The sequence below is a fragment of the Lodderomyces beijingensis genome (genome assembly GCF_963989305.1).
Source record: "Lodderomyces beijingensis strain CBS 14171 genome assembly, chromosome: 1".
Classification (NCBI taxonomy): Eukaryota; Fungi; Ascomycota; class Pichiomycetes; order Serinales; family Debaryomycetaceae; genus Lodderomyces; species Lodderomyces beijingensis.
The window spans coordinates 1,552,106-1,570,322 of record NC_089970.1 but is presented as its reverse complement, the minus strand read 5'-3'; the positions used below and the strand labels follow the sequence as shown (position 1 = coordinate 1,570,322).

Here is an 18,217-nt window from a genome sequence, read left to right as displayed (position 1 = left end):
GAGGAATAGATGGGGGTTTGGCTTAGGACTTTACTCTCTTTTCAGACGAAGCGGTCTCGTGGTTTCTGGTGTATTCTATCCTGGTTGGCGTGGTTTGGTGCCGTCGTTCGTTAGTTGGTTCTGGCTCTCTCTCTCTCCACACTTTGGTAAAGTAGAGGAAATCCAGTGATGGAACTTCCGCAACATGCGATACATTAGTATACCATTTTAACAGCAACAACAGAGTTCGTTACCACTGCCTCCTCCGGTATCACTATTGCTGTCGGATCATATACACAGATACAGAGGTGTAGACTGCACTGCATGCAGCCAGCGGGACTTGTACTCTTTATATAATGGCCTTGAATAATCTACCACTAGATGAGGAAGAACAGTTCAGTACAGCCGATTATGATTTTACCAAGCTCAGAGCAGAAGTTATCGGCAACAAGGATCTCAAGTTCAAGCTAGCGAACGACGGTAGATTCTCCGCCACCCTCGTTTCCAGACTTGGCGGGACTGTCGACAATTTTATCGGAACGCGCCCAGTTGACGCAACACTAGTGCAGCCTTTGGAGGAGCAGTTGGTTTTGTCAAGAGTGTTTACTTGTTTCATCGCTGAGATTGACTGCTTCAACTATGAAAACGTGACACGCGCTATAATGGAGATGGGTGGAGTTCTTGAACCGTTGATCCTGCTTCTCAATCATTACGCTGATTGCATAGTGCCGCAGTTTCCCACTAGTGCCGACAAGAACAGCGACTCCTCCTCATCATCATCATTTATTCGAAATTTCGAGTTCTTGATTGAACAGACACTAGAGATTATACTAGCATTGGCCAACCTTCGAAACTACTCCGTCGATTTTGGACGGTTATCGAGATACATAACGTTATTGTTGGTCGAGGCTGATGCTAACCATACTAGAATACCCTCCAACATCTTGGCAAAGCTGTTGAGGCTAGTACCGTTGACATTGAGACACAAGACTACAGGGCCAGAGGCGGAGTTTGCATTATTGGTTGCTTTGTTCGATAGACTCACTTCAGATAGCATACTCTTGGTCGGTAGCCACATGCGGGACTCAATGCGGGGAACAAATGAAGAGTTTCAAGAGTTGTTTTTTGGTGCAGATTTGCCTCATGTCGACTTGAAGGCTCTGGTCGTTGACAGTTATATCGATTTCAACGTGCTTTTACAAACCATCACCTCGGCTGCTCAAACGTTAACTTTTCTCAAAACCAAGGATTACCAGTTGATGTTGAAAATTGAATATAGGGACCTGAACAACAACAACAACAACAATAACAACCTCCTCAATTCGCGCAACAATGGCTCAAACTCTCGCGCAAACACCATACCGTTTGATCCTCGTGTCTACTTGGCTCTATTGCTATTGCTAAAGATCGATTCGCCCAAGGTCACATTACCCGTGCTCAACTTGATTGTCAGTTGTTTCGAGATACTTGAGAAACAGAAAGTTATCCTCGAGGACCAAGTATACCTCAATTACGAGAGGATTTTCCCTCGAATCACCTCCTTGTTGTACTCGATTTCTGGCTCATTGCTGGAGGCCAACAACCACAAAAAAGATGACAAAAAGAATACCGCCACAAGGGAAAGTGAAGCTGTTCGGCAGTATGCGTCCCTTGCAACGCCGCCGTACTTGAGGTCCGCTGCTCTTATCTTGGCGGATTTATCTGTCCAGCACCCAAAGATGCTAGATCATGTTGCCGATACAAACATAGACTGCAAGTTGATCGATCGGTTGGTGTATCTTTTCAAGACAAGCCAAGAGATTAAGGAGTTGCGAGCTTTGAAAATGGAGTCGAGCCATGGGTCGATCTTGGTTGACTTTACTTTACTCAAAACTTACCCTGGTGATGGCGAATTATCCGATCTACTACTTTTGCTAAGCGTGTTTGCTAGTGAACGTGAAGACTACAGGCACAGAATTGTGGCATACTACCAAGCACATGCGGTAACACTACCGGAGTTGATCTTTGAGATATTGGACGACTATCATTTCCTTTGCAATCAATTGCGCTTAACTTATAAGCTTTTGCAAGCCAAAAGAAAAATCAGCGCTCCAAATTCCGCCGCCCTTCCACGCAGTCATTTGATCTGGTTGGGGAGGAACTTGGGTGCCATTACAGCATTGATAAGCTCGAGCTTGTATACAAATTGTCTTTATCTTATCCGCTCGTTGTCAAGGTCGGTGTCTACTTTGAGAACATTTTTCGTCGAGAGCAACGCCTTTCGGAGTTTCATCACGAAAAGTTCGGGCGAAACCAATGTCGACCGCGAGGGAAATCACTTCCGCCTTTTGCAGTCGCTAACTGCAAGTTCTTTGGGCACGCACCGTGGCACTGAGACGACAGCAACAAACTCCGTGGGCGGGTTTGTCACCAATTTGTTGGAAGTGGTTCGACATTACGAGACACTCGACCAAGAGATTGATTTTTTCATTCATTTAAATGGCAATGATTCAGTTGATTCGAGAGGGCTAAACCGCACTTTGATGGTGAACAAGGCCCTTTGCATCGGGCTCTTGGCTAATTTCATCCTTGACTTTAGCTCCTTTAGATACAAAATCGTGGGCTATGAAAGCTTTTTGACAAGCTTGGCGACAATCTACCACAATTCTTCGTCCGATGCCGAATTCGAGCCAGCTCCCTTGAATGAAGAAGATGAGTATGAGCGGGATTTGGTCCAGCTCAAGATTTTGCAAGTTTGGAAAAATTTCATGTTCAATGAAGCAGGAGAAAACAAAAGCGAGGCAACACAGTATTTCCCCGTTAGCTTTATCATCCGAAAGGCAAGTTATGGTCTCACTGCAAAAGATGTCACGGCTGACTTGAGTCCCGAGAACAAACAAATCAAGATCCAGCAAAAGATTGTTGCATTTGAGATTTTGAGAAATTACACGGCGGGCTCTCCTCAACTTGCCGAGACTTTGAGAGTTGCATACCGCGAGGAGTTTGTCGATCCCGAGATGGATGTGGAAAAGTTTCCCGCTACTTGGGCTGATTTCTTGGTGAGCAATGTTGTTGAGACGAGTATTTTTCTAGGTGCAGCCCAGCTACTGGGTAAAAGTTTTCTGGACAACGATGTTGTGCTGGACGATATCATATTAACGACATTGCTTTTGAATGAGAATTACGTAAAGTTGGTAAAGTCGATTAATATAATTGAAAGCCACTCGTATACAGTCACGGACAAGGTGAAACAAAACACTTTCCCCACGGATGCGCTCTTGCGGATATGGTTGAGGTTTTTGTCGTTTGAGATCCCAGAGCTGGCGTTGTTGAGCATGGACACTAGCGACCGGTTAAGCGCAGTCAATAGTCTCAACTCGATCAGACTTTCAGTAGCTTGGGTTATTGTTAATTTGACATGGAAATCGTCCGTGTTCCACTACGACGTCGACGAAGATTTCTATGAAGTCTACAAGACGCACGATGCGTTGCTCACCAAGAAGCGCAATGGTGGCTCGTTGTATGAAAAGAAAGACCGCGGCGGCGTTGAGGAAGAGACAAACAAGCAGCAATCGATGTCGCAGACTTTCAAGAGTGCTTCAGGTGAAGAAATGACCGTTTATGACCGGGCCAAGTATCTAGACAAGTTTGGGTTCACAGAGGCCATCTATGCTGCATTGACCAACTACATCAAAAAGCGCTCGAATCGACGATCCCACGGCGGGTTTGATATTTCCGAGGTCGACGTGCTGTTGGAACACGAGGCTTTCCAGAATTTGCGCACGGCCGCTTACCAAATCAACTATTTGTGTACTGGGAACTCTGCCGGCGCGGCTGATTTCAGTCTCAATGACGACGTTGATCTGCACCCGCTGATGAAGTTGGAGCGCAAGCCCGATAATTCTATCGAAGTTGTCTCCGCTGTTCAAGATCGAGACCGGGATCAAGATCGAGAGACTTCTCTGGAAGCTGAAGCTACATTTGAGAGATCTCGAAGAAGAGAAGCCATCAGTTCAGAGGTGAACTCGGATGACGGTGAGGAACAAGAAGCGCATGATGATGATGATGATGATGATGATGGTGGTGGCGGCGAACAAGGAGAAGAACAAGGAGAAGATGACGATGATGATGACATGAGTGTCGGAGATGAGTTTGAAAATGCTCGAACAATCAGTGAAGCCGCGGGTAATGATGGCGGGGATTCGGACGACGACCCTCATGAGCCCTGGATAATGTAAAAATATATGACTACACACACATCCACCTCCATGCACTTTTTGCCTTTCACTTATGTCTTTCACTTCCGTCTTTCACCTCTGTCTTTGTAGCTTTTGTTCAAAAGCGGGCTCCTTCCGTGTCCCGCGAGATGAAGTGGGTCTTCAAGCACTCGACTTGAGGGTTGGTTTTCTCGAACATTCTTCTGGTAGCACCACCCCGTTTCGCCAAAATATAAAACCCCCATATTTTCATCAGTTTGAGAAAACACCCATCCTTTACACCATTCACCGCTTCAACAAGGGTTGCAATGACCGGCAAGACCAACAGTTTAGTCTACTTTGACCTTTCTTGCAATGGCAAGCCCAAGGGACGTGTAGTGTTCAAGTTGTACGACGAAGTAGTGCCGAAAACCGTGGAGAATTTCAGACAATTGTGCACGGGGGAAGCGGGCAACTCCAAAGTTTCCGGTAAGCCATTGAGTTACAAAGACTCGATTTTCCATAGAGTCATCAAGGACTTCATGTGCCAAGGAGGAGACTTCACCCATGGCAACGGCACTGGGGGAGAGTCCATCTATGGCGAGAAATTTGAAGATGAAAACTTTGAGAAGTTGCACGATAAGCCATTTTTGTTATCCATGGCTAATGCCGGACCAAACACCAACGGATCGCAGTTTTTCATTACTACCGTGCCCACCCCGCATTTGAATGGCAAGCATGTTGTATTTGGCGAAGTTGTGCAGGGCAAGTCCATCGTGCGCCAATTGGAACGAAGCGAGAAGGACAGCGGAGATAAGCCATTGGAGGAGTGGAAGATTGCCGATTGTGGACAATTGCCGCAGGACTATCAATTGACCTCTGATGCCGGCGTAGACGACGGCACGGGGGACACGTTTGAAGAAGTTTTGGGCGATAACGATAACATCGACGTCAACTCGCCGCAGTCGGTGTTTGATGCCGTGTCCAAGATTAAAGATATCGGCACGAAACTTTTGAAAGAGGGGAAATTGGAAAAATCGTTTGACAAGTACCGCAAGGCCACCAGTTATATCGACGATTACTTCCCTTCGAACTTGAGCGAAGCCGACTTGCAAGAACGCAACAAGTTGAAAGTCTCGTGCTCGTTGAACCAGGCACTCGTGGCGTTGAAGTTGAAAAAGGGCAGAGCCGCCGTCGCTGCTGCTGACCAGGCATTGAGCACCGACAATATCGATGCCAAATCCAAAGTCAAAGCCTTGTACCGTAAAGGATCGGGTTATCTTTTAGCTAAGGATGAAGAAAGTGCGCAACTGTACTTCGAACAGGCCTTGGCTTTGGAGCCTAGTGATCCTGCTATCAAGAAGGGGCTTCAGGATGTCAAGCTTCAAATCAAGGAGAGGAAGGAGAAGCAGAAGAAGAATATGGCCAAGTTTTTCAGCTGAGAGACTTGATACCAAAAAAAAAAACCATAGATATAGGAATCTCTTGTTAATATGTTAAATGTGAATTTCAAAGTTTGCTTCCTCTATATCTTTTCACCCACCCTATTGCTACAGCTCCAGCTTTAGATACAACTTCATGGTTTTTCCGAACTGTACCGGTTGAATGAAAAAGAATTGAAAATGATTTAAAAAAAAAGGCAGTATGAAATTTTGCAATCTCCACGCTCGGAATACCATCGGGATTAAAAAAATTGGATAGATCCACTTTTGACCAAGCTTTCAACAACAACAAATATACCGAAACACCTCAACATCTTCACAACAACAAGAACAATAACAAAAAGAAAGAGTACTTAGGATAGAGAGAGAGCACTAACATGACAAGTCAAGACCTAACACAGCAACAACAGGGATTCCTAAGAAGATGCGAGGAATGCTATAACCTCATACTTGCTTTTCAAAACGACGATTTACCCACGGGGTTGGTACCGAAACGACACAAGGGATACAAGTATGATTCCAAGCTACGCCAGCGCGTCAAGGAGAAAATCGCCAGGTCGATGAACCGAATGGAGAATGCAATAAGTATACATGGGTATGTTTAAAAATGGTTTTTTTTTTATCAAGCGGATATTGGAATTAGAGTTACTAACGTTATCACTATTTTTATTTCATTGCAGACTTGAAGAGATTGCGATTTCGTACAATGGCGGTAAGGACTGTTTGGTCATGCTTATACTTTTGTTAGCCACCATATACAAGAAGTGGAAAAGTGAATGCACCAGTAAGAATGTGCTAATACCCCACGATTACAAGCTAGATTCCGTGTACGTCAACGCGGAGACGCCATTTCCGGAATTGACTGCATTCATAGAACAATCTACACAATACTACCATCTCAACCCCGTCACGCTCAAGGACTCCATGCAACATGGGTTCCAGCATTATCTAGATGAAGTCAACCCCAAGATCAAGTCGGTGGTTGTGGGGATAAGATACACAGACCCGCACGGCCAGCAGTTGACTGAGGAACAGTGCACTGATCATGACTGGCCCAAGTTCTTGAGAATACACCCTATTTTAGACTGGCATTACGTTGAAATCTGGGATTTCTTGGTGGGGACAAACGTGGAGTACTGCTCCTTGTATGATTTGGGGTATACCAGCCTTGGGGGCATGAATAACACTGTGCCCAATCCCAAATTGCAAATCCCTGCCGCTGATGGCGCCGCTGGTGGTGTCGCGGGTGGTGCAAGCCATTTGCCAGCGTATATGTTGCGTGACGATGCCGATGCTCTTGAACGATTGGGCCGGACTAAGAAACTAGACAGTTTCGAACGCAAGTGAACTATGTCCCAACCACCTAAAACAAAGCTTTATAAATGATAACGATAATAGAACAAAACACACACACACATGAGATAGAATATTCCGTGAAGAACACACCTTGTAAATCTTTGTTGCTTCTCTCTTTTTTTTTTTTTCTTACTACGAGCTATTCTTTCTTCCTGATTTGCTTGAATTGGCACTCCGCACCAAGATGTTCTTGAAATAATCCTCAGAGCATGGTCCGACACCAATTTCACCCAAGGCTCGCTCAGCACTAGTATAGCCTATGCGAACAGGTACCCCTTCTTGCACCTGGCCTCCATTCTTGTGTTTCAACTTCAAGCTTTCCAACTTGAGGATAAGCTCGACTTCCTTGCGGTTGTTTTCGTCGATGAGATTCTGTAGATTCTGCAAGTACTCGACGGATTTAGTCAAGATTTGCCCTTTGTTGGGCTTGCCGTCTTTGGTGCCGGTCTTGCTCACGGTGTTGTTGATGTCTTCTTCACTGGGCGATTTCTCACCGGGACTAGGCTCGTTTCTGCTCGGCTCGTCTTTCTGGGTAGTGGCAAAGTATTCACTAGGTATTAGCTTCAAGAGTTCTTGGATCTTGTCGTTTATATTGTCTCTTCGCTTCCGCTCGTTTCCCTGGTCTTTCGCGTCGGCGCCTCCTGCGCCGTCGTCGTCATCGTTATCCTCAGCATCGCTTGTTTCTTGCGGCTTGATGTAAGCCGAGTTTCTCCGTGAGTGCGGTTTGGATATCCCGCCTCCGTAATGAAGCGCTGTGTTCATTGAGCCAAGACTGCCGCCTCCGCCTCCTATTCCTCCACTACCAAGACTACCACCGAGTCCACCGCCGCTTAGCCCGCCACTGCCGCCGCCACCAAATGATTGCGATAGTTGCTTCTTGATATCCAGAGAGTTTCCCAAGAACTCATCAAAGCTCTCCCGTTTGATATTGGCGCCGTTGTGGCCACCTGCCCCCGTCGCCGAGCTCCCCGTATAGCTGCCACGGTTGTAGTTCTCCAAGAACGATTCGAACTGAGACATTGTGCTTTTGTTTTGCTTCCTCAAGTATGACTTCCGAGCTCACCTATTGTTTCTGCTCCTGTCAAACGACTGTATCGGTAACGAGTAAATAGTTGTACTTGTAGTTGTACCACTGATAGCGGGTACCTGTAGCTACTTTTGGAACCGAGTTTTGTAAATAACCAGGGTCGTGCGCATGGGTCCAAAAATGAACTGCACAGATTTTTGCTTGAAAGACCAGCCACCAAGAACGGTATAAGATGGACAAGTGCAAGGCTTACAGTATTTATATACATATATAGATGACAGATTGTCATCAGAAGGTCCTCCAGGAATTGCGGAATTGTTTTGAGAGCTCATCGGGTGTGGGCTCATACAAGGGGCTGTTTTTGAGCTCGGATTTCAACGCTTCCACTTCGTTCTTGAGGTATGCGACTCTGGCATTATCTTCGCGGGTCATGACTCGAGAACCCGAGTCATTGAACTTGGAAATGCCCCATCTCAAGCCGCCGTATTCGTCAATGGCAACTCTGAGAATGTTGTAGGTGGCGAAATCGCCACGAAAGCCCAAAAGCTTCATTTCTTGGTAGGTTTTTTCAAACTCCATCAAGTCGACATTGCCGTAGTAGATCCACAAGATGGTCAAGATTTGGTTGTATGTCAGCTGGTTGCAGCTTATGGTGTGCAAGTGTAGGTCCAGCTTCAACAAGTTGAAGATCGTCATTGCCAACTCTGCTTGGAAGAATCTCGAGCCCAAGATCTTGAGTACGTGGTTGGTGATGATCGGGAACGAAAGTAGGTTCATCAAGGGCGACCTTGCGTTTTGGTTGCTTTTGCTGCTGATGGCGTCGATGAGCTCCGTATATTTCAGCGTCCATTCGCTCCGGCTCACTTCGTCCAACGTGTCCTTGAGGTATATGTCGTTCTTGACCAATTTGCTGGATTTCGAGTTCAACTGGTCGTGCAAGCCGCCCACGAGCTCCATATAGAACTGGTAGACTTCAACTGCGGTTGGCATCAGGCTGAAAATGTCAAGGGTGGGGCGTAACGCATCGTGGCACTTCGAATTCAACTGATCCCGCAATTCGCTGTCTATGGACTGGATCGTGACTCTGCTTCGGAAGCTTGGCGATGCCGGTTTCGCCAGTTTCCGTCTCCAATTCCAGTTGCGTGTAGAAAGCAACGACTCTAAATCAAACCCGTATTCCCCCGATTTTCTTGCTGTTGGTCGTTTAGTTTGTCTTGCACTTGATGCGCTCTTGATTAGCGACGATAACGATTCAAACTCCGATGCTTTGGAAAAGCTTTGACGTGGTTGTGATTCTGGAGGAGCCGAGGAGCTGACTCCATCAGATTTATCATTTGAGTTTCCAGTTGGAGGCTGTTCACTTTTCCACGCATTTAAAGCTGATTCAAGGTCAATAGTACCTTGACCTTGCCCTTGGTCTTCACCTTGATCTTTGAGGTACGAAACTTTGGCTGAACAATGGAAGCATCTCCGGCTCACTTTCCCCAATCGAGAAACGGCCCTTAAACTAGGTAGATATCTCGGCAGTTGCATGCTTAAGCTCAAAAGTACCTCTTTTCAAGCAGGATTTGTGGGATGGAATATGGAAATTGAAAAAAAAAAAATGAGACGGTGCGCAAATGGATCTCGATGATGTCCCCGCCTATACGCGCAAAAAAATCGTGGTGGCAGGGGAGTTGAAGAGAGGTTTCTTTCAACACTACATTCAAGATACAACGAGTTCCGATGCAAGATTTAATCACTTGGAAATGATGAGGAGAAACCAGGAGTCAGCCTTTTACTTGCTATACCTTCCCACTTGAGTCAGACCCAGCTGACTAGATTTTTTCTACTTTAAATGATGTCGCTGTCATCATCATCATCATCATCATCTTCTTCTTCTTCTTCTTCTTTTTCTTCTCCTCCTTTTTCCGGTCGAGTTGCTTCATCACGGCCATGCTCAGCAGCTATAACTTTCTCCTTCATAACCTGTTCTTGGTCAAGGTTGACTATTTCGTATTCGCGCAAATGCAGATCCACCAACTCTATCCGCAAATTCTCGCCGTTTGAAAGTCTAATTTTCTCATATTGCTCATGCGGCAACAGCCAGTCGTCACCTAGTCGATGCGATATCAAGGCAGCGACGTCATCACAATACCCCAAGAGACTAACGTCGAAATTGCAATGGTCGATCGGGTCCTTGTTGATCAAGATCTGCGGGATGTGATGCGGCACCTTGTCGACGATATCTGCCACGGGCGCAACTTTCAACGATGTCCCCACGCTAATCAACAAATCGCACTCAGCGATATCCTTCAACACCAAGTCGTGGAATCTTGACGGTAAAGCCTCGCCAAAGAAAGTGATGTCTGGTTTATAAACGCCGAAATTCTCGGGTATATAAGCATCCTCGTCTCTTTTGAGCAACTTCTTTCGTGTCAACTCGCATTGTCGACAATATGGAATCTGCTTGCTGCGTATCTTGTCAAAGATCTTTTCACCTGGAATCTGAGTACGGCACGTCATGCAGGTTGCAGTAGCGAAAGATCCATGGCATTGAACAATTTTTTGCGGAAGTATCCCAGCATAGCTTTCCAAATTATCGATATTTTGAGTATAATTTCGAAGAAGCTTCCCCTTGTGCTGTAATAGATAAACAAATGAATGCAAGGGACTATACGTGTTCTCTGGTGGTAGAACCATATGCGCAATCAGGTAGAATAAATTTGGGTCAGAGTTGAAAATCTCCAAATCAAACACTTCTTGCGGATCCAGTAGCCCCAAATGCTGGACCATGGAATAGAACCCCTTGGAAGATCTGAAATCGGGGATTCCCAAGCTGGTCGATATGCCAGCGCCGGTGATGATCAAGATCTTGTTGCTCTTGTTGATCAACTGCAACGCGTCCTCAAACGTCGACACGTGCTCTAGTCGATCTCGCTCGGCGACTACTTTCATCATGGCATGGTTGAGCACGTTGACGTAGTCCATCAAGTTCGACTCGTCCGAGTCCTCAGCGGGCAATCGTTTCATGACGAACCCCAATTGCGCAATCAAGCGGATGATATCTCGAGAGCGGGCCGTTGTAGGTAGATATTCTTCTAAAAACCGGGTGCTTCCTTCACGTTTCAAGAATCTCCTCGTTTGCGCCACTAGCTCAGGTGTGATGGACTCGATTGTGCTGTTGACACGGTCGATATCGTGCGAGTTGTCCGTTGAGTAATCGGACATGTCGTCGGATAATTCATCTGATTCCGCCTGGTTCACCTCTGTTGCCGCCGTCACGGTTCCAATCCTGATCCGTTCGTCTATGCCGTCGTATTCTTCCTCATCCATATCCTCATCGTCGTCGTCGTCGTCGTCGTCGTCGATGTCGTCATCAGAGTCGCTAATTTCCGACGCAACAACATGCCGCGCGTCATGTCGTGCCGCTGCTGGTGGCTGTGACCTATTATCAGGTAAGACGACTTCCCTTCCATCACCGTGACCTACTCCATGCCCAACTCCATCATCATCATCGTCGTGATCACCGGATGATATATCTGCCGCACCATTGTAAACGCCAAGGGACATCTGCAACCTTTATTCTACTTGTGTTTGGGGTAAACCGTGGGCCTTTTGTTTCAATTATGTGATATATCTGGCTATGGATATGTTGGAAGATAAGCTAGCTAAGGCTTCGGGTATTTCAACTCTCAATTGTTCTGCCTCGTGTCGCGCCGCACGTCGGAAAAATTAAAAGAGCCCAAATAGGAAATTTTCGGTTCGATGAAATTGCACGTGACCTTGAGTTGTGAGCCGGGTAGGTTTGTATTCTACTTGGACAAATTTGGCCCACTGGTTGGCCATTACAGGTATTGGTCCTTTCCCTTGCCACTACAAGTATGGTGTCCAAGAGCAAGTCTACACAATTGTCAATTCTAAATTGTCATCATTTACTTTCCTGTAAAAAAAAAAATTATACTATCAAACTTTGAATCTATTAAATGGTGTAAGTCACCCATAAACCCCAGACAAGATCTTCTCTGATTCTCCACCGGGGGTCCGAGAGCCCATTTTTTTTTGAAAACAGCATTCTCCTTTTTTTTTCTTACTCGTATCCTTTTCTTTGATTAGGATGCAAGTTCTTAAAGAAGATAGCGGGTGGGGTCAATGCACCCAAAGCTCTTTGAGCATAAAGATCCAAAAAGGTTAGTCCTATCAAGTAGGAAGCATTAACCCAGCCAAAACCCTCAGTGGCAACACCTTTAAAATCTAAACCTTGATTGCCGTACTCGGCATCAACTCTATGCGGAACAGCTCCTTTTGTAACGTTGTATTTCTCAACAACAACACCGTTATAGTCGACAAAGGACTTGGTCATCATAAACAACCATCTGTAAGCCAATCTTCTTGCGATTCCAAGGTATCCGTAATTAGCTAGCCCGATCCAAGCCAAAATTTGCTGTGGCGCCCAACCAAAGGGGAAGTCCCATTGACGTGATGGTCGACGCAAGCCAACTTCACCTCTCGATTTCAAAGTTCCCGCAACTAGTCCACCGTGCTCTTCAAATTTCGGAATCGAGTCGTGGACTAATTTCGCTGCTTGTTCATCGGAGGCTAATTTCGAATACAAGGGCCAGAACGTGGTGGCCGACTCGTAATTGTTTTGCTCTTCCGTGTGTACGTTGTAATCGTAGTACATTGAGTCCTCTTCACACCAGAGATACTTGTCAACATTTTGCTTTCTCTGCTTTGCCCTCTCGATCCAAAGCTCGGAGGAATGGGTTTTGCCGTCGGGGCCTCGCAATTCGTCGTGGAAAAAGGTCAGCAACAAAAAGGCAATGTCATTTTCGTACTTGTAAAGAAGCGAGTTGAGATCAACAGTGGCCAAATAAGCGCATTTACCTTCTAATCGGTACGAAGTATCATGCCCCGACTCCCGCACTGCTCTGTCGTGCAAGAAATATTCATCCAACTGCGGCTCCTTGATCTCGCCATTATTGTATTTTTCAATAAATTCCGGCTGCAGTATGCCATATTTCTCCACGTATGGTTTCAACACAGCATCAAAGTGCGAGGCTTCTGTCTCCGGGGGGATACCTTTCCCCTCAGGGTGGTAGCACGATAATCCCGTCTTTTTATCTAATCTGGGCTCACAACACCATACTGTCTCGTACTCCTTTATAGCTGAAAGGGTTGCTCTGCGAAGGAAATCAAGTGCATCATTCATTGAGCCCGGGTCGACTTCGATGGTCTTGTTGAATACTCGCAAGGCCATATCGGTCAAAAACGGAGGCTGCGATCTACCCAAATAGTATGATCTATTGGCGTTTAATATCTTGCCATAGTACCGGATTTCGTAAATAAAATTCTCGCACATTCCTCTTGCAAGCTCCAAATGTTCCAAATTGTGGGCAGGGGAAACGTCAGTCAACAACCCGAGGGTCTCCATGTACGAATCCCAGCCGTACAACTCGTTGAACCTGCCACCTGGGACAATATAGGGCCAGCTAGTGGGGTTTGTAGGATCTTCGGGGTTTTCTTTGGTAGAGAGCGCCAACAAGCCTGGTTTCTTGTTGATGGATTTGATATAGTCGGCGTCTATTTTCTCGGGCAAGTACTGCACGTCCAAGTGGATATCTTTTCTAGAGTTTTTGATCTTGTTGAAAAAGTCATATTGATCTTTCCTATCGTGGGGCACATAAATCCTGTGGCTTTCCTGGTTCTCGTGCACTTTGCCCTGTTCATCGACCCAATGCTCTTTAATCTTTGTGTCTCTCGACATGTCGACAATGTTTTCCGCAGTCACGCGTCTGCTTAAACTTTTCCAAAATGAAGTCGAAATGAGCCGCTTCATTCTATTCACGGGGTTCTCATTCAACCTGGCCTCGTCCAAAACGATTTGGTTTCTGCCAAATCTACTTGCAATGGTCAACTCCTGCAATAGATTACTCAACATGTAGGTGCCTCTAATCGATGCTTGCTTATAGCCATTGGAGTTGGCAGTTCCGAGCCGCAACACTTTTGGCCCGGTATCTTCAATAGTTATTTGGCAATTGTTATCGGTATCCTCGTTGGCCAACAACTCTTTCAACGTGTCTTGGACGTCGCTGATGTAGTACTTCTTTGGCCGGATGATGGTATCGTCCATCGATGCTCTTCTAAAATGCATGGGATTCTGCTTAACAGACTCGTTTGACTGGTCGGCAAGTTCATAAAGCGGCACAATCGAAGGTTTCTTTTTCAAGCCGTTGCTGGTGTTACCATTATTGTTATTCAAGTTTCCGATAGTTTGCCTTTGCAAAGCAGTCATGTCATCTTGCGGGAAACCATTGTGATTGTCTGTGGCAGTAGCAGCACGCGGAAAAGGAGCAACTTCAGCAGAGGGCGACACTTCTTCCGCTGGAGGATTGTGGGGGTACCTTTTTTGCGAGAAACGATTCTCACTGTGTGTATCATCAAACTCATCCGACTCGTCATCGTCGTCGTCGTCGTCGTCGTCGGCAGAATGACCGTCATCATCGGCATGCAAGGACATGTCCAAGTTGAAATGGGGTTTATTCTTTTGAGGAGCACGAGCCTGACCTGAGGGAAGCACCGGTGGCGAGGGCGACTTGGAAGGTACTTCCGAGCTTGGCGGTTCAGACGCTTCCTTGATTGTGTCCGACAATGGGTTCAAATCGTTCAACTTTCTCAAAAATTCCTTTTTGGAAGCTTTGCTTTCAAATGTACTGAAAGTTCGAACTCGCGATAGGGGCGAGTTCTTGCTGAATGTCTTTTTCTTGTGGTCGCCATAGTACTTTTCGGCCAACGCGTAAGGATCGTCATCGCTCGAGTTTATGGACGATTGCCTCCGGTGTTCCCTTGAGTGTGGAGACGACGACGATGGTGGCGAATTTGCTGGTGACGTGTTGGTAAGATCCTGGCTGGCCAACCGGTCGGGGGCTGCGAGCGGCGACGGAGGTTCGGACTCGGTATACGGAGAAGGCGGTCCTTCCGAAGTCTTTCGCAGTGGTGGAGACGTAGGAGAAGCAGTTGCCGCCGTCATCCTTCAGTATCTATCGTTGTAATAGTGCTTATCTCTGTGTGTGTGTGTATTTTCTCTAGTAGTAGCAAGTACGCTAAGAATCTCAAGTAAGAAATCTGTAGCAGAACAAGTATGTTGCAAATCTAAATTGGGGACGGATCTATGCTGATATATATGTATATATATATAAACACATATAGCAAGAAGTCCAGCGAGTCTAGTGTGATACGATGATAGATATCTGCGTTGTTGATGAGATCTGTATCTTGGATTGTAAGTTGGAGATGTAGCAATAGAGAGAAACGGAGAAATAGAGAGACGACTAAATCTCCTCCACACCCAAAAAAACCAAAAGACTATGACGTCGTCATACATTCACCACCCCTTCCTCCCGCCAATGTCGGTTTAATTTGACTGTTAAAGCGAACTAAGTAGTAGATAAGTAGTAGATAAGCTCTCTCCATGGGCGGGAAGGCGTAGGGAGGAGGGAAATGTCACTGCAACTCAAGCAAAAGTAAAAAAAAACCGAAAACCTTCTGTTCCGACTGTTCCTTCGAGGTTACACGTCCTTATCTTGGAATCACACCTCTCGTTGCAGTCGGAGGCAGACAGGTCTCCGTTATACAAAGCTGTGCAGAGCAGTGACAGTAGCGGTGACAGTAGCAGCAGTTACTGGTCACGGCAACCTCGCCTCGAAAAGAAACAAGATGAAGCGACAAGCCAAAAAACAAAGCAAAAAAAAATATCCACCAACAGGCCTTCGTGTCTTCTTGGAGCTCATGAGGACAGGGTATTCTTTGGAACTGATAGCTAAGTATTCGCGTTTGCAGCAGAAACACAGTCACTTTAGGAGGAGAAAGAAGAGCTGGTGGTGGACCACGAGAATGGCCACGAGGACCGCAAGGCCCTAAGCTCTACGTCTGAGGTGGATTGACAAGCCACCAATTGTTGTAGACGGCCATTCTTCCCACTTGGGGTCGAGACAAGTTGCATCCGTTCTATCTGTACTTTGCTCTCTTTTTACCTCCAGAGGATACAAGTGTTTGTTTTCTCTCTTTTTCCTTCTACTTTTTTCAAAGTTTGAGCGTGTCAGTGGCTCAAGATCTTGTTCCTCGTGTTTTACCACAGTGGACGCACCAGCTGGTTATTTGCGGTTGTTGTTGCAACAAAGTGGATATGTGCAAAGTCTATGTCACGTGCACACACCAGCGCCAATTTTGCAAGCAAGAGTGAGATTGCAGTATACATTGGGCCCATGACAATTGAGCTAGCTCCCTCAAGCAGTGGAGCCAGCTCGACTGCTTGAGAGACAAAACAAGGCTACGAAAAAGAGACATCCCCCGGTTTGTTTCATGGCAAACGTCGAAACAAGAATTCCAGACAAGAAGAAAGAACACAGCGTGTGCCGAGGTTTGACACTTTTGGCGCCAGAGACAAGTCCCGGTGGTGTGCGCGTCACGTGCGTTGACCCCGGAAAAAGAAGGAGGCTGCTGCCGGCGAATCACGGAGCCACCGCACCGCACCGCACCTTTCCCTTTCCGTTGGCAACAATTGGCAGACGCACCGGGGTCGTGCATACGGGTGCAAAATATGGGGAAGCGGTGAATAATTTCCCACATGTTGTTCAACCTCAGGGTACACTCTCCTGGCACTATTTTTGCTAAGTTTGGGGATTTGTATAAAAGGGGGCCCACAACCTCGCCCACTTTTTCTCCCTCTCGACAGCCAATTTTGAGCTATACTACTATCACGAAGCGAAGCAAAACTTTTTCGATAAAAAGTCAATTGAGCTCGTATTCTATTTCTATATTCATATTTCATTTTTTTTTTTGCTCAACACACAATGGTTAAAGTTGCAGTTTTAGGTGCCGCTGGTGGGATTGGCCAGCCTTTGTCCTTGTTGGTCAAGTTGAACGCCAAAGTCGACGAATTGGCCTTGTTTGATGTCGTCAATGTGCCAGGTGTTGGCGCCGACTTGGGCCACATCAACTCTGACTCCAAGACGCAGTCGTACTTGCCCTCGTCCAAAGAAGACAAGACTGCTTTGGCTGCCGCTTTGAAAGGCTCCGACATTGTCATTATCCCCGCTGGTGTTCCAAGAAAACCAGGCATGACCAGAGACGACTTGTTCAACATCAATGCCTCCATCTGTCAAGGCTTGGCCGAGGGCATTGCTGAAAACAGCCCAAAAGCGTTTGTCTTGGTGATTTCCAACCCCGTCAACTCAACTGTGCCCATTTTTGCGGAAACTTTAAAGAAGAAGGGTGTCTATGACCCCTCGAGATTGTTTGGTGTCACTACTTTGGACATTGTCAGAGCCAACACTTTTATCTCGCAGTTGTTCCCCCAGGACACCAAGCCCTCGGACTTTAACGTGCGCGTGGTTGGTGGCCACTCTGGCGAAACCATTGTGCCCTTGTACTCGCTTGGCTCCACCAAAAAGTACTACGGTGAGTTGAACGAGGAGCAAAAGAAGGCCTTGATCCACAGAGTCCAATTTGGTGGCGACGAAGTTGTCCAGGCCAAGAATGGTGCTGGCTCCGCCACCTTGTCCATGGCTTATGCCGGTTACAGATTGGCTGAGCAAATCTTGAAGGCCGTTAGCGGTGAAACCGGCATTGTCGAATGCACCTACTTGAACTTGGACTCCAAGATTAAAGGTGCTGCCGAGGCCAAGACATTGGTCAACGGTTTGGACTTTTTCTCCTTGCCGGTTGTCTTGGGCAAGGACGGTATCGAAGAGGTCAAGTACGATATCTTGAACGAGGTTAACGACGATGAGAAGAAGTTGTTGCAAGTTGCCATTGACCAATTGAGCAAAAACATTGAAAAGGGTGTTGCTTTTGCTACAAAGTAAACTGGCATCAACGAAGAGCAAAAAAGAGGGAAAAAAAGAGGGAAAGTAATGATAAGTAGTCAATATATATAGCATTTTTATTATCGAAACTTGCTGAGAGCACCTGTTTTGTTGACAAGCTCCTGGAACGCAGCATCAATTCCACGTAAATCTCCGTCTCCGTCTCTATCGGCAGCGGCAATCATCGTGTCCAAGCAGCCAGGTAAGCTCCAGATCAAGAATGCAAGTTTCTCCCTCGGCAAATTGATCGCATCCACCGCGCAAACAACTTTCTCCACGGCAATCTCCTTGCAGCTCTGCAGGATCTTCATCTCGAGCCGTAGGCTGCGGGGTCCCCCTAGAACACAATATATAGAATATAGTAAATAGTAAATAGTGAATACGTATAAATTC

At 46.4% G+C, this 18,217-nt stretch overlaps 9 protein-coding genes across 9 annotated transcripts; 4 read left to right on the top strand and 5 right to left on the bottom strand. All coding sequences in view use genetic code 12, as the record gives it.

Moving 5' to 3' along the window:
- Window positions 1–335: 335 nt before the first annotated feature.
- LODBEIA_P06320 (uncharacterized protein) lies at window positions 336–4,196 on the top strand (the record flags this gene model as incomplete). Its single annotated transcript, XM_066976574.1, has 1 exon — window positions 336–4,196. One exon carries the CDS (start codon window positions 336–338, stop codon window positions 4,194–4,196), a length of 3,861 nt encoding a protein of 1,286 aa, XP_066827570.1.
- A 287-nt stretch (window positions 4,197–4,483) lies between these two features.
- LODBEIA_P06310 (uncharacterized protein) lies at window positions 4,484–5,596 on the top strand (the record flags this gene model as incomplete). The annotated part of the gene is made up of 1 exon (XM_066976573.1): window positions 4,484–5,596. The coding sequence occupies one exon, from the start codon at window positions 4,484–4,486 to the stop codon at window positions 5,594–5,596; it is 1,113 nt and encodes a 370-aa protein (XP_066827569.1).
- A 377-nt stretch (window positions 5,597–5,973) lies between these two features.
- Window positions 5,974–6,943, top strand: LODBEIA_P06300 (uncharacterized protein; the record flags this gene model as incomplete). Its single annotated transcript, XM_066976572.1, has 2 exons — window positions 5,974–6,191; window positions 6,277–6,943. The coding sequence occupies 2 exons, from the start codon at window positions 5,974–5,976 to the stop codon at window positions 6,941–6,943; spliced, it is 885 nt and encodes a 294-aa protein (XP_066827568.1).
- Window positions 6,944–7,084: 141 nt separating this feature from the next.
- Window positions 7,085–7,972, bottom strand: LODBEIA_P06290 (uncharacterized protein; the record flags this gene model as incomplete). Its single annotated transcript, XM_066976570.1, has 1 exon — window positions 7,085–7,972. The coding sequence occupies one exon, from the start codon at window positions 7,970–7,972 to the stop codon at window positions 7,085–7,087; it is 888 nt and encodes a 295-aa protein (XP_066827567.1).
- Window positions 7,973–8,267: 295 nt separating this feature from the next.
- Window positions 8,268–9,512, bottom strand: LODBEIA_P06280 (uncharacterized protein; the record flags this gene model as incomplete). Its single annotated transcript, XM_066976569.1, has 1 exon — window positions 8,268–9,512. One exon carries the CDS (start codon window positions 9,510–9,512, stop codon window positions 8,268–8,270), a length of 1,245 nt encoding a protein of 414 aa, XP_066827566.1.
- A 300-nt stretch (window positions 9,513–9,812) lies between these two features.
- LODBEIA_P06270 (uncharacterized protein) lies at window positions 9,813–11,531 on the bottom strand (the record flags this gene model as incomplete). The annotated part of the gene is made up of 1 exon (XM_066976568.1): window positions 9,813–11,531. The coding sequence occupies one exon, from the start codon at window positions 11,529–11,531 to the stop codon at window positions 9,813–9,815; it is 1,719 nt and encodes a 572-aa protein (XP_066827565.1).
- A 517-nt stretch (window positions 11,532–12,048) lies between these two features.
- LODBEIA_P06260 (uncharacterized protein) lies at window positions 12,049–14,988 on the bottom strand (the record flags this gene model as incomplete). Its single annotated transcript, XM_066976567.1, has 1 exon — window positions 12,049–14,988. One exon carries the CDS (start codon window positions 14,986–14,988, stop codon window positions 12,049–12,051), a length of 2,940 nt encoding a protein of 979 aa, XP_066827564.1.
- A 1,822-nt stretch (window positions 14,989–16,810) lies between these two features.
- Window positions 16,811–17,824, top strand: LODBEIA_P06250 (uncharacterized protein; the record flags this gene model as incomplete). Its single annotated transcript, XM_066976566.1, has 1 exon — window positions 16,811–17,824. The coding sequence occupies one exon, from the start codon at window positions 16,811–16,813 to the stop codon at window positions 17,822–17,824; it is 1,014 nt and encodes a 337-aa protein (XP_066827563.1).
- An 80-nt stretch (window positions 17,825–17,904) lies between these two features.
- LODBEIA_P06240 (uncharacterized protein) lies at window positions 17,905–18,135 on the bottom strand (the record flags this gene model as incomplete). Its single annotated transcript, XM_066976565.1, has 1 exon — window positions 17,905–18,135. The coding sequence occupies one exon, from the start codon at window positions 18,133–18,135 to the stop codon at window positions 17,905–17,907; it is 231 nt and encodes a 76-aa protein (XP_066827562.1).
- Window positions 18,136–18,217: the final 82 nt, after the last annotated feature.